Below are 11810 nucleotides of genomic sequence, written 5' to 3'. Positions count from 1 at the left end.
CACAACCAGTTTGTGTGTTTGCTGACGCTGACAGAAACGTTCATTTGAAATGACCTGTCACTTAAAAAACGTCACTCTCTTTATTTTTACTCACTCCTTTTCAGTAGGAGTAGGTGTTGTGGCAAAAAACAACAACAACAACAACAAAAAACGCCTTCCCACTTTTAACCCCTGAGTTTGGTACACACGTCAACTCTTTTTATGCCACATCCTCTGGTGATTAATAAATGAACAGGACCACCTTTTATGTGTTTCTGTTCAGGGTCAAATCGGTTTAAAGTTTGGAGGCTAACAGTGAAGAAATAATATCTCCCCCCAAATGCGTTAAATCAAACGTAACGTGCCTGTTTTGAAAATGTAAGCAGTAGAAAGTACAGATATTTGTTTAAAAATGCAGGGAGTAAAAGTAAAAAGTAGTCAGAAAAAAACTACTCAAGTAAAGAACCGATATCTGAAAATTGTACTTAAGTACAAAGTATTTGTGTTTTGTTAATTCCCACCTCTGGAAATAACACAATTATATAAAATAGACTATCAGGATGAGACCTTCTTGCCATTTTAAAATATGTGATTGCAGACGGCCTGGGCATTGCCAGCTCTAAAGCTGAGTTAATGTCTATCACAGAGTCACTGCCGTCCTGTTGGGCCCCGACACTGTCTTTATTATATAAAGACAGTGTATATTTCAGGATGAAGACCACTCTATTTCACATTTTTTTGATGTCATCGTCTTACTTAGAGAGACCTTAAACAGGAAGTGAGTGGTGTTCATGCTTGAACCCCCCCCCCCCCATTAAAAATAATTATGCAAAGAGGAGTCGGCCAAAATTCCTCCACAGTGGAGGCTTCCGCGAGTGTGACTCTTATTTTGAGCGATGAAAAAACAATAGAATATAATTTTATTTTTATATTTCAATATCACAATAATCTTCCAATTTAGAACTACGAGTTAAAAAGAACTAACATAAATAAAATACACTTCAGCTAAATACTTCTAATTTATTTGCCCAAACCACGCGGAACCGCAGTATAAGGACTAAAGAGCCGCATGCGGCTCCGGAGCCGCGGGTTGCCGACCCCTGGCCTAGTCCTAGGAACAGCAAAGATACTGCACAGGACCCTTAAGGTCCCAGGTGTTTGGTAGAAGACCTGAGTTTGAAGGCTAAAGATCGCCTTGAGGGACAGGTCTGGGCTTCTTTGCTTCGTCTTCCTGCAACCTGATTTGAGAATAGTGGCACAAAATAATGGCTTATGAGTGGATATTATTATTGTTATTATTATTATTATTATTATTATTTTATTATCACATTCTCATTTTTAAAGAAAGCCTGAGCAAATAAAAGTATTTTTAAAAAGTCACTATTTCATGAATTTTATTAATTATATTTTACCCCAATACTTTTACTCTTCGGACTCTCCGGACTCTTCTCTGTGGACGGCAGGTGGCGCTCTTGGGTATCACCCCTCTGTGTTTTGTTCCGGTAGCGCTTCCGGGTTCTAATGTTTACATCTGGGAGCAGCTACAAAGCACACAGTTTGTTTTCCAGGCTAATGAAAACCTCTTTGTACGTTAAGAACAGCATGTTTTCCAAGTGCTAGGATCTGTGCACAGTCACGGTAGGCCCTCCATGACGAGTGCTGTAATTATGACGTCACGTGTGTTGTGTTTTAACACGTCAGCTAACAAATGTAGCAGGCTCACTCATGCTAACCAGCTAACGCTAGTTGAATTAATCTGTAAACAAAATCATGCTGAAGTGTAAAAACAATATCCGGGACCGTTGTCAGGGTTTTTGTTTTATCGGAGGCTTAAATCAAAGGTGCTGCGGCTTGATTGGCATTAGTATCCTGTTAACTTTATCCATGGATGGAGTTCCTGTGTCATCAATGTTAAAGATTTCTGAGAAAAAACTATTAAATGTATCTCAGAAGATTTACAAATGGACTGATTATTTTCTTTAAAGTACAACGAAGGTTTCAGATAATATTAAATGAGGTTAAAAAATTGTATTTATTATACAGCTGTTTTGTTAAGAAGGAGAAAAACCTCGTTCTGCCCCATGGACTCACCGACCACTTCATTAGGTATAGCTGGTCGTTGACAGATATCTAATCAGCCAATCACGTGGCAGCAACATAGTACATTTAGGCATGTAGGCATGAGGACCTGCTAACGCAGAAGTTCAAACTGAGCATCAGTGGCATGGCTGTTGGCGGCAGATCGGCTGGTCTGAGTATTTCAGAAACTGATGGATTTTTCCACAGAACCATTGCTAACGTTTACAGAGAATGGTTCAAAAAAGTGAAAATATTAAGTGAACAGCAGTTCTCCAGGTGAAAACACCTTATTGATGTCAGATGTCAGAAGAGAGTGGCCAGAGTGCTTCAGGCTGATAGGACGACAGTGACAACTCAAACACCCACTCGGTATAGCCAAGGTATGCAGAAAAGCATCTCTGAAAGTTGAAGCAGATGGGCTATAGCAGCAGAAGACTGCACTGATTGTCACTCCTGTCAGCAAAGAACAGGAAAATGAGGCTACAATTTGCACAGGCTCACTAGAACTGGACAATAGAGGAGTGAAAAAACATTTCCTGGTCTGAATTTGACATAAAAAACATCAAAATCATGGCTCTGTCCTACTTTGTATCAAAAGTTCAGGCTGCTGGTGATGGTGTAAAGGTGTAGGAGTATTTTCTTGGCACACTTTGTGCCCCTTAATAGCAGCTGAATATCACTGAAATACCACAGCCTACCTGAGTATTTCTGCTGACCATGTCCATTTCTTTATGACCACAGCGTATGCATCTTCTGATGCCTACTTTCAATGGGATAATGCACCATGTCACAAAGCTCAAATGATCTCAAACTAGTTTCTTGAACTGGACTGAAATTACATCCACAGTCACAGAGTACTTTTGGGATGTGTGTGGTAGATTCACATGATGGGTATGTAGCCAACAGTCTGCAGCAACTGTGTGATGGTTTCATGTCAGTATGAACCAAAATCTCTGAGTAAAGTTTCCAGCACCTTGTTGAATCTAAAGCAAGAAGAATTAAGGCAACTCTGAAGGACAAAGAGGTCCAACTTACTACTAACATGTTGTACTCAATAATAATAATAATAATAATAATAAAGTGCTTGGTGAGTGTATGTACACGTTGATCCACGCTTCCTGCCAGCTTGTTTAAATGATGACAGTAATTTCATAAGTTTTTACATTTTACAACTGGTTCTGGTTCTAAATGAAACTTTGGAGCAACATAATAAGCAGGACTGATCTATTTGTAGTTAAAGTAAATAGTCTGTGGTACCTTACTTCACAGAAGCATACGAATTTTCCTGTTGTTGGCCATAAACAAAATATTATTTAAGCTTTAGTAAATAAAATCTCATTAAAAATAGGAAATGGGTAATATATTTCTATCACAATCCTGGTGATTTTGCGTTTTGTAGAAAGCCAAAACCTCTTTGGTGAGCACAAAAAAACCCTGGTATGTGTCTGTCGTTGTCTTTAGATGGAACAAAAACTCAGAAATGCTAAATATTTTGTTGTTTATTACACTGACACAGGCAGCCTTCACGAGATCAGCTGCTGACAAAAATAACAATAAACGATGAAGAAGAAAAGCAGACATACGAGGTCTTCTGAGACTCCGCAAAAGCTCAGCAGGACGCCAATGCCAGTGGATGTCACCCGTGAGAAGAGGTCACCTGGAAACAAAGGGCGACCTCGGAAGACTGCCGCTGTAACCACAGACAGTTTCTACCTGAATGACAGCGCAACAGAAAAAAACGCCGACGCAGACTTCAATGTGATGACAGCTGAAGACACCCAGAAACATCCAGAGACTAAGTCCAGATCTTCAGGTTAGTGGCTCACTACGCCCGTTTTAAACACAGGAAGTTGATGTTAGTGTAAGTTATTGTTGGATATTTGTCATGTGATTCTCAAACTACTTAACTTTGCAAAGCCAGTGCAGAAAAAACAATGTTACGGGCCTTTAATCAGTAGATACTGTGTGTTTGGCACAAACCAAGGAAAATCAAGTATATGGTATATTTCTCTGTTAATGTGGACAATAGTAAATTGTGTTATGGGAGCGCTGTAAGATGAAATCAAGTTATGATGCCCCCACAGGTAGACTCTCTGCTGCTGTCTGCCGGCTTTGTCACGGGAAGTTTTCCCCGCGCAGCTTGCGGCACGCCTTCAACAAATGGCCTCGGGATTCCCTCAGTATCGTAGACGAGGAGTCAGACGCCGTGGCCCAGTCACCCCTTTTGTTCCACACAGACTTCCAAAGGCTGGTCGGGGTCCAGGTGGACCGTGACCCTCGGCTTTCGGAATTTATTTGCAAGAAATGCCATGCAAAGTTTTACAAGTGCCAAAGCATCCTGATCCGGTTTCTGCAGAGAGTCAACCTCCCCCCTGTGGGGAAGGAGAACCTGAAAAATCAGTGAGTCAATAAAGAAAACAAATATGTCTACCTGAGGGTGACTATAAATTGTTTTTACTGCAGAAAAACATGTGGAAGTGTTTGTGTTTGTTTCAGGAAGAATGCAAAGGGTCCAGAGTCCTCTGTAAACCATTGCTCATCAAGTAAGTAAAACATTACTTCCTCACTCCATCTTGCTGAAGTTACATAAGTTGAACTGTTCTGACAGGCTCTTCTATTTTCTTCAGCTCCTTCATCCTTTACCTCAGACACAAAGTGCCTCCACAGTCTGGTGTCCTGGGCTCATCACCACGGAGAGGCCTGCCGCTCCTGCCCCGACCTGAAGGAGGTGCTGGAGGGCCAGTGTCTGGGCTCCGTAAAGGCTGTTTGGGGCTGCGTCGATGGTCACAGATACATTATGGACACTCAGCGCAGCACCACCTCCAACCAGTGCTCGAGCAATAGAGCATTAGGGAGTGGGAGGGGTGATGGAGTGATGTCAGAGGAGGAGGAACAAGAGCAAGACGGCGAGGAAGATGAAGAGGAGCAATCCGGCGGGAACGGAATAACCTCATCGAGAAGTACTAGTACTGTGGTTCAGCGCAGTCCACCTGCAGCAACGGCTCAGACGCAGAGCTCAGCGCCTGATGACTGGACAGGCGACAACGAAGGTGGGAATGCTTACAGTTGTTCAGACTGACACAGAGACTACGGGTGTATCAGCCCTCTTATACAGCTTCAGTTGTTTCAAGATGTTTTATGTTGTACAATAAAAGACTCGCACAAGATCAGAGATAAACCCCAACAATCAGAAAATCACTGTGCTCAGTGACAGGCAGCCACCTGCTGCAGTCACACTACAGGAGACTACATGCCAGGAACACACTCGCCCAGGAGGCATCCTTATTCGATGCCCAAACCACCTCAACTGGCTCCTTTCGATGTGGAGGAGCAGCAGCTTTCCTCTGAGCACCTCCCGGATGGCTGAACTTCTCACCCTATCTCTAAGGGAGAGGCCAACCACCCTTCAGAGAAAGCTCATTTCTGCTGCTTGTATCCGTGATCTCATTCTTTCGGTCACTACCCACAGCTCGTGACCATAGGTGAGGGTGGGATGCAGATCGACCGGTAAATTGAGAGCTTCACTTTTACACTCAGCTCTCTCTTCACCATAAGGCTGAGGAGTGGGATCCCCCCTATAGTTGGAATACAACCTCCCGTCCCCCTTCTTAAAACTGGGAACCACCAGCCCGGTCAGGAGTTTTGTAACTCCCTCAGCACCTCGCCCCCGGAGATAGGTGTCTCCTTCTTCAGCCTGGTGGCTCCCTTCACCTCTGGTGTCCACCATTTGGTTCGGAAGTTACCACCATGACAGGCACCAACCATCTTTCGGCCGCAGCTGAGTGCAGCAGCTTCAGCAATGGAGGTGCTGACATTGGTCCATTTGGACTCAGTGTTCCCAGTCTCCCTTGGAATGCTGTTAAAGCTCTGCCAGAGGTGTGCGTTGAAGATCTCGCAGACCGGGGCCTCTGCCAGGCGTTCCGAGTGCACCCTCACTATACGTTTAAGTGCACCAGGTCTTTCCAGCATCCTCCCTCGCCACCTGGTCCAACTCACCACCAGGTAGTGATCAGTTGAAAGCTCAGCCCCTCTCTTTACCTGAGAGTCCAGAACATATGGCCGCAGGTCTGGTCATACGATTATTATAAAATCGATCATCGACCTGCGGATGGTTTTCACCCGGAGTTTCACCATCTGCACTTAAATCCAATCCAATCCAACTTTATTTATAGAGCACTTTAAAAACAACATAGTTGACCAAAACAACATCGTTAACTTAAATGTACATATTTTTTATTTTCATCAAATAAAAATATATGAGTGATTCACATCAGTGTGTGTAAATATCAGTTCATTTTGAAGAAATGAAAATGAGTGTTTCCAGGAAGATAAAATGTTAAAGATGTGTATTCATGTTTGGAGACTCGAAGGGTGTCAAAGACTGATGTGTACAGACAGTCCAGCTGAAATATAGAAAATACTTTTTTTTTTCTGCACATACTGAAACAGACGTTAAGACCTCATCATCACTCATATTAACATTTTCTCCTCCTCCTCTCTCCTTCAGATTACACAGGTCACGAGGAGGCCCTGTCTCCTGCTCCGGCTCAGCTGGAGGACAGAACTGCTGACAGTGATCTTTCTGACAGGTTGGTCCCACAGTTCATAATAACTGGTAGTTTAGCAATTATTAGAAATTGAAATAAATAAAAAAAAAGAGTGCAAGAGAGACTGCTAGAAATCAACAGCACCTTAAATATAATCTGTTTGTGTTTGTGTGTGTCCAGGGTCATCTCTGAAGATGAGTTTGAAGAGGGTAGAAAAGGAGGCCTGTCTGATGAGGAGGAGTTTGAGCCATACTCAGAGAAGAGGTGGGTGCAAATAGAAAAGACGGGCCTGCAGTGGTGAAGTAAAGAGAGTGGAAACACCGCCTTATCTCACTATCTGTTATCACCGGTCTGCGGGGCCTTTATCGTAGATCAGCCTGTGAATGTAACGCGATAACGGCCGATGTAGATTGGATTAGTTTAGTGTTAAGTCTTGCCATTCAGCAGCTGTGCAGACTGTTATTATGAAGCCTCTAAGTATGGGTCTCCACATTGATTTAAAAGCAGCATGAAAAGAATCACAAGTCTTTAAAAACTACTTAAAAGGTTTGCTGACTGGCCACAGTCACAGTTACACTCTGACGATAAAGGGTAAAAGAAAAAAAACTTTACTACAGTAAAAATTAGAAGCCTGTGCCTGCTACCACACAGCTACTCTAATGAACCTCAGCTGTGCACATACATCAGGGCATCAGGCTCATGTTTCCTGGTTGAGCTGTTAATTTGCTCTTTGGAGGCAGGGATGGGACAGCGACCATCTTTGCAGTTATAGAATATGTTCCATGTCTTTCTCTCATAAGCTCTCACTGAATTGATTTTCCCCTTATCCTTCTAGAGGCCACAGGGTCAATGTCCCAAACAAGAGAAGAAGAAGCTCAAAGGCCCCAGAGGAGCCCAAAATCAGAAAGAAACCTGGACCCAAGCCAGGCTGGAAGAACAAGTTCAAACCTAAAGGGTACGTGATGCAGCTTCCATTAAGGTCATTTCCAGCTCCACAGTTTTATTCTTGGATTCTACTAAATTAGTGTTTTAGCTCATCTCCCGTTAAGACCACACCGACGAGCAGGTGGGTGGGGCTTCTGTGCTCACAGATAGCTGTGTGAGATGAAGACAGCCGCTCTCTGTGACATTGTCATGCCATGAGCAGAAAAACCTGTCAGACAGAGTTTAGAGCATACTACAGCCTGAGACTCTGGCTCGCAGGGATTATTTGCAAATAAATGTGTCTCATTTAAAACTAGAGTTGTTTAATTGTAACATCCACCATTGTAACCGTATATATGTATCACACTAAATAAGAAAAGCAGATTAGGTCCACTTTATATACACTTCCTCAATCTGCCTAAGAACTAATGTCATTTTCTTTCTTTGGTGTAGTTCATTCTTTGCTTCAGTTAACTTTAGTCTGTTTTTTCTTTTTAGAAGAAATGCAGATTAACAATCTGTGTGTTTCTTTTTCAAAGGGAGGAGCTCCCCAACATCTACAAGTGTCCATATCAGGGCTGTACGGCTGTCTACAGAGCTCCCGATGGTCTCAAGGTCAGAATTCACTGTTCACTGTTAAATGAAGCCACCTTCAGTTGTGCATGTTTCTGTGCACCAGTATTGATCTCCTGTGTGAATAATCTTGGCTTGCCTTTCTTTAAAAACTTGGGATGGCAGTCTCAGATGATTGGAGAAGGGTTTCTTTATTATATGTTGTTTAACTGTTTTCAGCAAGGTGAAGCAAGCCCTGAACAGAGTGCTGTCAGAGGTCTGTTTACTGCCACTATATACATACATATGGACAGTATTAACAGAGGGAAAATATATATATATATATATATATATATATAAAAAATGTACAAATGTACAAGCCGGTTTTAAAAAAGTAATATGTAATAAATAGTGTTATGTATATACAGTTGGGTTATTCCACATAGAATTAGGTATTGGACAGTGGTGGTTCATAGAGGAAATGAGAAGAAAAAATTTGTGTGTGTGTGGGGTGGGGGGTGGGGGGGGTGGGGGGGGGGCTGTGTTATCGGTGCATGTGTGAGTTCAGGGTGGTTATGGCTTTAGGGAAGACACTGTTTTTGAGTCTGTGGGTTTTTGTGCTGATGCACCTGTAGCGGGAAGCAGGCTCAACAGGTTAAAACCAGGGTGGGAGCTGTCCTTGATGATGTTTGCTGCTCTGCTGAGGCAGCGGGAGGAATAAATGTCCATCAGGGAGGGGAGAGGGCAGCCGATGATCTTTTGTGCTGTCTTGACTACACTCTGAAGTCCTCAACTGCAAAGCAGTTAAAATGAATGAGAGCACAGCAGTGTGCTCTGCCTTCGTCTGTATATACGACTAATTGTTTTCTTGTTTGGTGACTTTTTAGAAACACATCAAGGAGCATCACGAGGAGGTGAGGGAGCGACCATGCCCTCACCCTGGCTGCAACAAGGTCTTCATGATCGACCGCTACCTGCAGCGGCATGTCAAGCTCATCCACACAGGTGAGATGTCAGGTTTGACTGTCTGCTTCTAAATGGATCTAAAGAGATCAACGACGACTATTGCTTTCCAGCTTTAGTCATCCAGCTTTGAGTGAGAAATAATTCTTTATAGGTGTTTGTATGCTTACTTTTCACATTCAGGCTGTTTCTGAAGAATGATATACGAATCTAAAAATTTCCTCAGACACGTGAAACACTGTACTGATGTTCCTAAGTCAGTCATTTCCATTTCTAAGCATATATTGTTAGCATTGCATAAATTAATGTTTATGAAGATTTTTTTTACCTTACTTTAATGTCTGAATTTGTGGCTCATGCTCGTGTCTGTGTGCTTTCAGAGGAGAGGAATTACATTTGTGACCAGTGCGGTCAAACCTTCAAACAAAGAAAACACCTATCAGTTCACCAGATGAGGCATTCAGGGGCCAAGCCACTACAGTAAGTCCTTTAACATTTTTGTAGCTCACGAGGTACCATCAAACTCTTTCGGTGCCTTCAGCTTGATTTTACAAAGCTTTAATTGCTTTTAAATGCTTCCTATGTTTTCTGTGATGAAAACATAGGAAGCGTCGGCCTAATTATTTCTCTGCCTCAGGTCAAATTCAGGGATTTGCAAAACGTTAATAGAACACTGGGATCAGTCAATACCCTTTTTGACTGATATCAGAAAATGACCCTCATCATCATTTCTCTGGAACTGTATTTTACAGTAAGGTGGCACGGTGGTTAGCACTGTTGCCGCACAGCAAGAAGGTACTGAGTTCAATTCCGCCATCAGGCCGGGGTCTTTCTGTGTGGAGTTTGCATGTTCTCCCCGTGTTTGCGTGGGTTCCCTCCGGGTGCTCCGGCTTCCTCCCACAAAGATATGCATTTTGTGGGGATAGGTTAATTGATTAATCCAAATTGTCCATAGGTGTGAATGCGGGAGTGAATGTGAGCGTGAATGGTTGTCTGTCCCTGTGTGTTGGCCCTGCGACAGACTGGTGACCTGTCCAGGGTGTACCCCGCCTCTCGCCCTATGACAGCTGGGATAGGCTCCAGTGCCCCCCGCGACCCTGAAAAGGATAAGCAGAAGCAGATGGCTGTATTTTACAGTATTTCAAATGTTTCGTCACTACAATTTTATATGCAGAATATGTATGGAAAGTGATGAACTCAGAGCCTAGAGACCAAAGTCGTCTTCTGTTATTGGAATTAAAACTTTGAAACGAGACTTTCAAAGGTCAAAATAAAATGGAGAAAAATAGTGGCACAAGAACTGAGCCCTGAGGAACTCCGTAAGTGAACTGATAAGAAGACAAACAGAATTTCACTTTTTTGAGAGGGAGAGAGGAATGAAACTAACCCACGTTTCCCAGTTTAAAAGCCAGAGCCCCAGACAGGAGAAATTATAAATGCTTTTGTTTTTTCCTCCTATCAGATGTGAGGTTTGTGGCTTCCAATGTCGCCAGCGAGCATCACTGAAATACCACATGACCAAACACAAAGCCGAGGCCGACCTGGAGTTTGAGTGCTTGATGTGCAGCAAACGTTTCGAGAAGGCCCACAACCTGAACGTTCATATGTCCATGGTGCACCCGCTGACGCAGGCTGAGGCTCAGAGGGGCAGCGGGCAGCAGCAGCAGACATACCCGGACCTACACACCATCACACTGACCGGGGAGGTGGTTCAGCAAGAGCAGGACAGATGACAGAAGGAAGTCTTGATTCAAGGCAGCTGCAGAGATACTTGAATTGTGGCACAGGACCCAGAAACAAAACAGCATTGTAGCACGGTGTTTCATTTTAGCATCAGCAGTTGAGTTTTCATCTGATGTTCCTTCACACTGACGCTCATGACCTTCTTAAGACTTGTTGGTGTTCTGGATTTAAGAGTTTCTTCCAGCTGGGTCTTTTGTGTTTTAAAGATGTATCCCTCAAGATTTTCAGCCAATTTGTTGACGACACAGCAGAAAAGACATTAGTAAGAGTTCAGCGTCAAAGCAGTATTTCAGTATTCTTGAGTTATATTGATTACCTGGTATTCTCTAACTGAGAGGCCAAAAGGAAAAATAATTCATCTTTTGACCCTTTTTGAAAACGCATTGCTTCCTGTAACTGTTTCACAATAAAACTGATTATTTCACAAGTGCTTTTATTGTGAAACAGCAGCAGTAGGAAATTGAAGGCTGGCAGTCAGGATGAGTATATGGAGTGGTTTACCATCCTTCCATCCATCTTCATCCGCTTTATCCGAGGCCGGGTCGCGGGGGCAGCAGCCTAAGCAGAGAAGCCCAGACCTCCCTCTCCCCAGCCACCTCCTCCAGCTTATCCGGGGAACACCAAGGCGTTCCCAGGCCAGCCGAGAGATATAATCTCTCCAGCGTGTCCTGGGTCTGCCCCGGGGCCTCCTCCCGGTGGGACGTGCCCGGAACACCTCACACAGGAGGCGCCCAGGAGGCATCCTTGTCAGATGCCCGAACCACCTCAACTGGCTCCTTTCGAAGTGGAGGAGCAGCGGCTCTACTCTGAGCCCCTCCCGGATGGCCGAACTTCTCATCCTATCTCTAAGGGAGAGGCCAGCCACCCTTCGGAGGAAGCTCATTTCTGCCGCTTGTATCCGCGATCTCGTTCTTTCGGTCACTACCCACAGCTCGTGGCCATAGGTGAGGGTAGGGACGTAGATCGACCGGTAAATTGAGAGCTTCGCTTTTACACTCAGCTCCCTCTTCACCACGACGGACC

The 11810-nt window shown here is 43.8% G+C and overlaps 1 protein-coding gene across 2 annotated transcripts; it reads left to right on the top strand.

Annotated features, from left to right (window-relative positions):
* Nucleotides 1-1474: 1474 nt before the first annotated feature.
* znf276 (zinc finger protein 276) lies at nt 1475-11247 on the top strand. 2 transcript variants are annotated; one of them, XM_005449319.3, is made up of 12 exons: nt 1475-1617; nt 3575-3871; nt 4143-4458; nt 4555-4601; nt 4686-5108; nt 6566-6647; nt 6786-6869; nt 7441-7560; nt 8069-8144; nt 8969-9086; nt 9425-9524; nt 10507-11247. In XM_005449319.3, exons 2-12 carry the CDS (start codon nt 3619-3621, stop codon nt 10775-10777), a joined length of 1890 nt encoding a protein of 629 aa, XP_005449376.1. In that variant the 5' UTR covers nt 1475-1617; nt 3575-3618; the 3' UTR covers nt 10778-11247. The 2 variants fall into 2 exon arrangements, with proteins under 2 accessions (XP_005449376.1, XP_025765085.1); XM_025909300.1 differs by lacking the exon at nt 1475-1617 and adding an exon at nt 2334-2438 and having other exon boundaries at nt 10507-11211.
* Nucleotides 11248-11810: the final 563 nt, after the last annotated feature.

This window comes from Oreochromis niloticus, linkage group LG7 (genome assembly GCF_001858045.2).
Source record: "Oreochromis niloticus isolate F11D_XX linkage group LG7, O_niloticus_UMD_NMBU, whole genome shotgun sequence".
Taxonomy (NCBI): Eukaryota; Metazoa; Chordata; class Actinopteri; order Cichliformes; family Cichlidae; genus Oreochromis; species Oreochromis niloticus.
The sequence above is the reverse complement of the archived record's forward strand: the minus strand, read 5'-3'. Positions and strand labels throughout refer to the sequence as shown.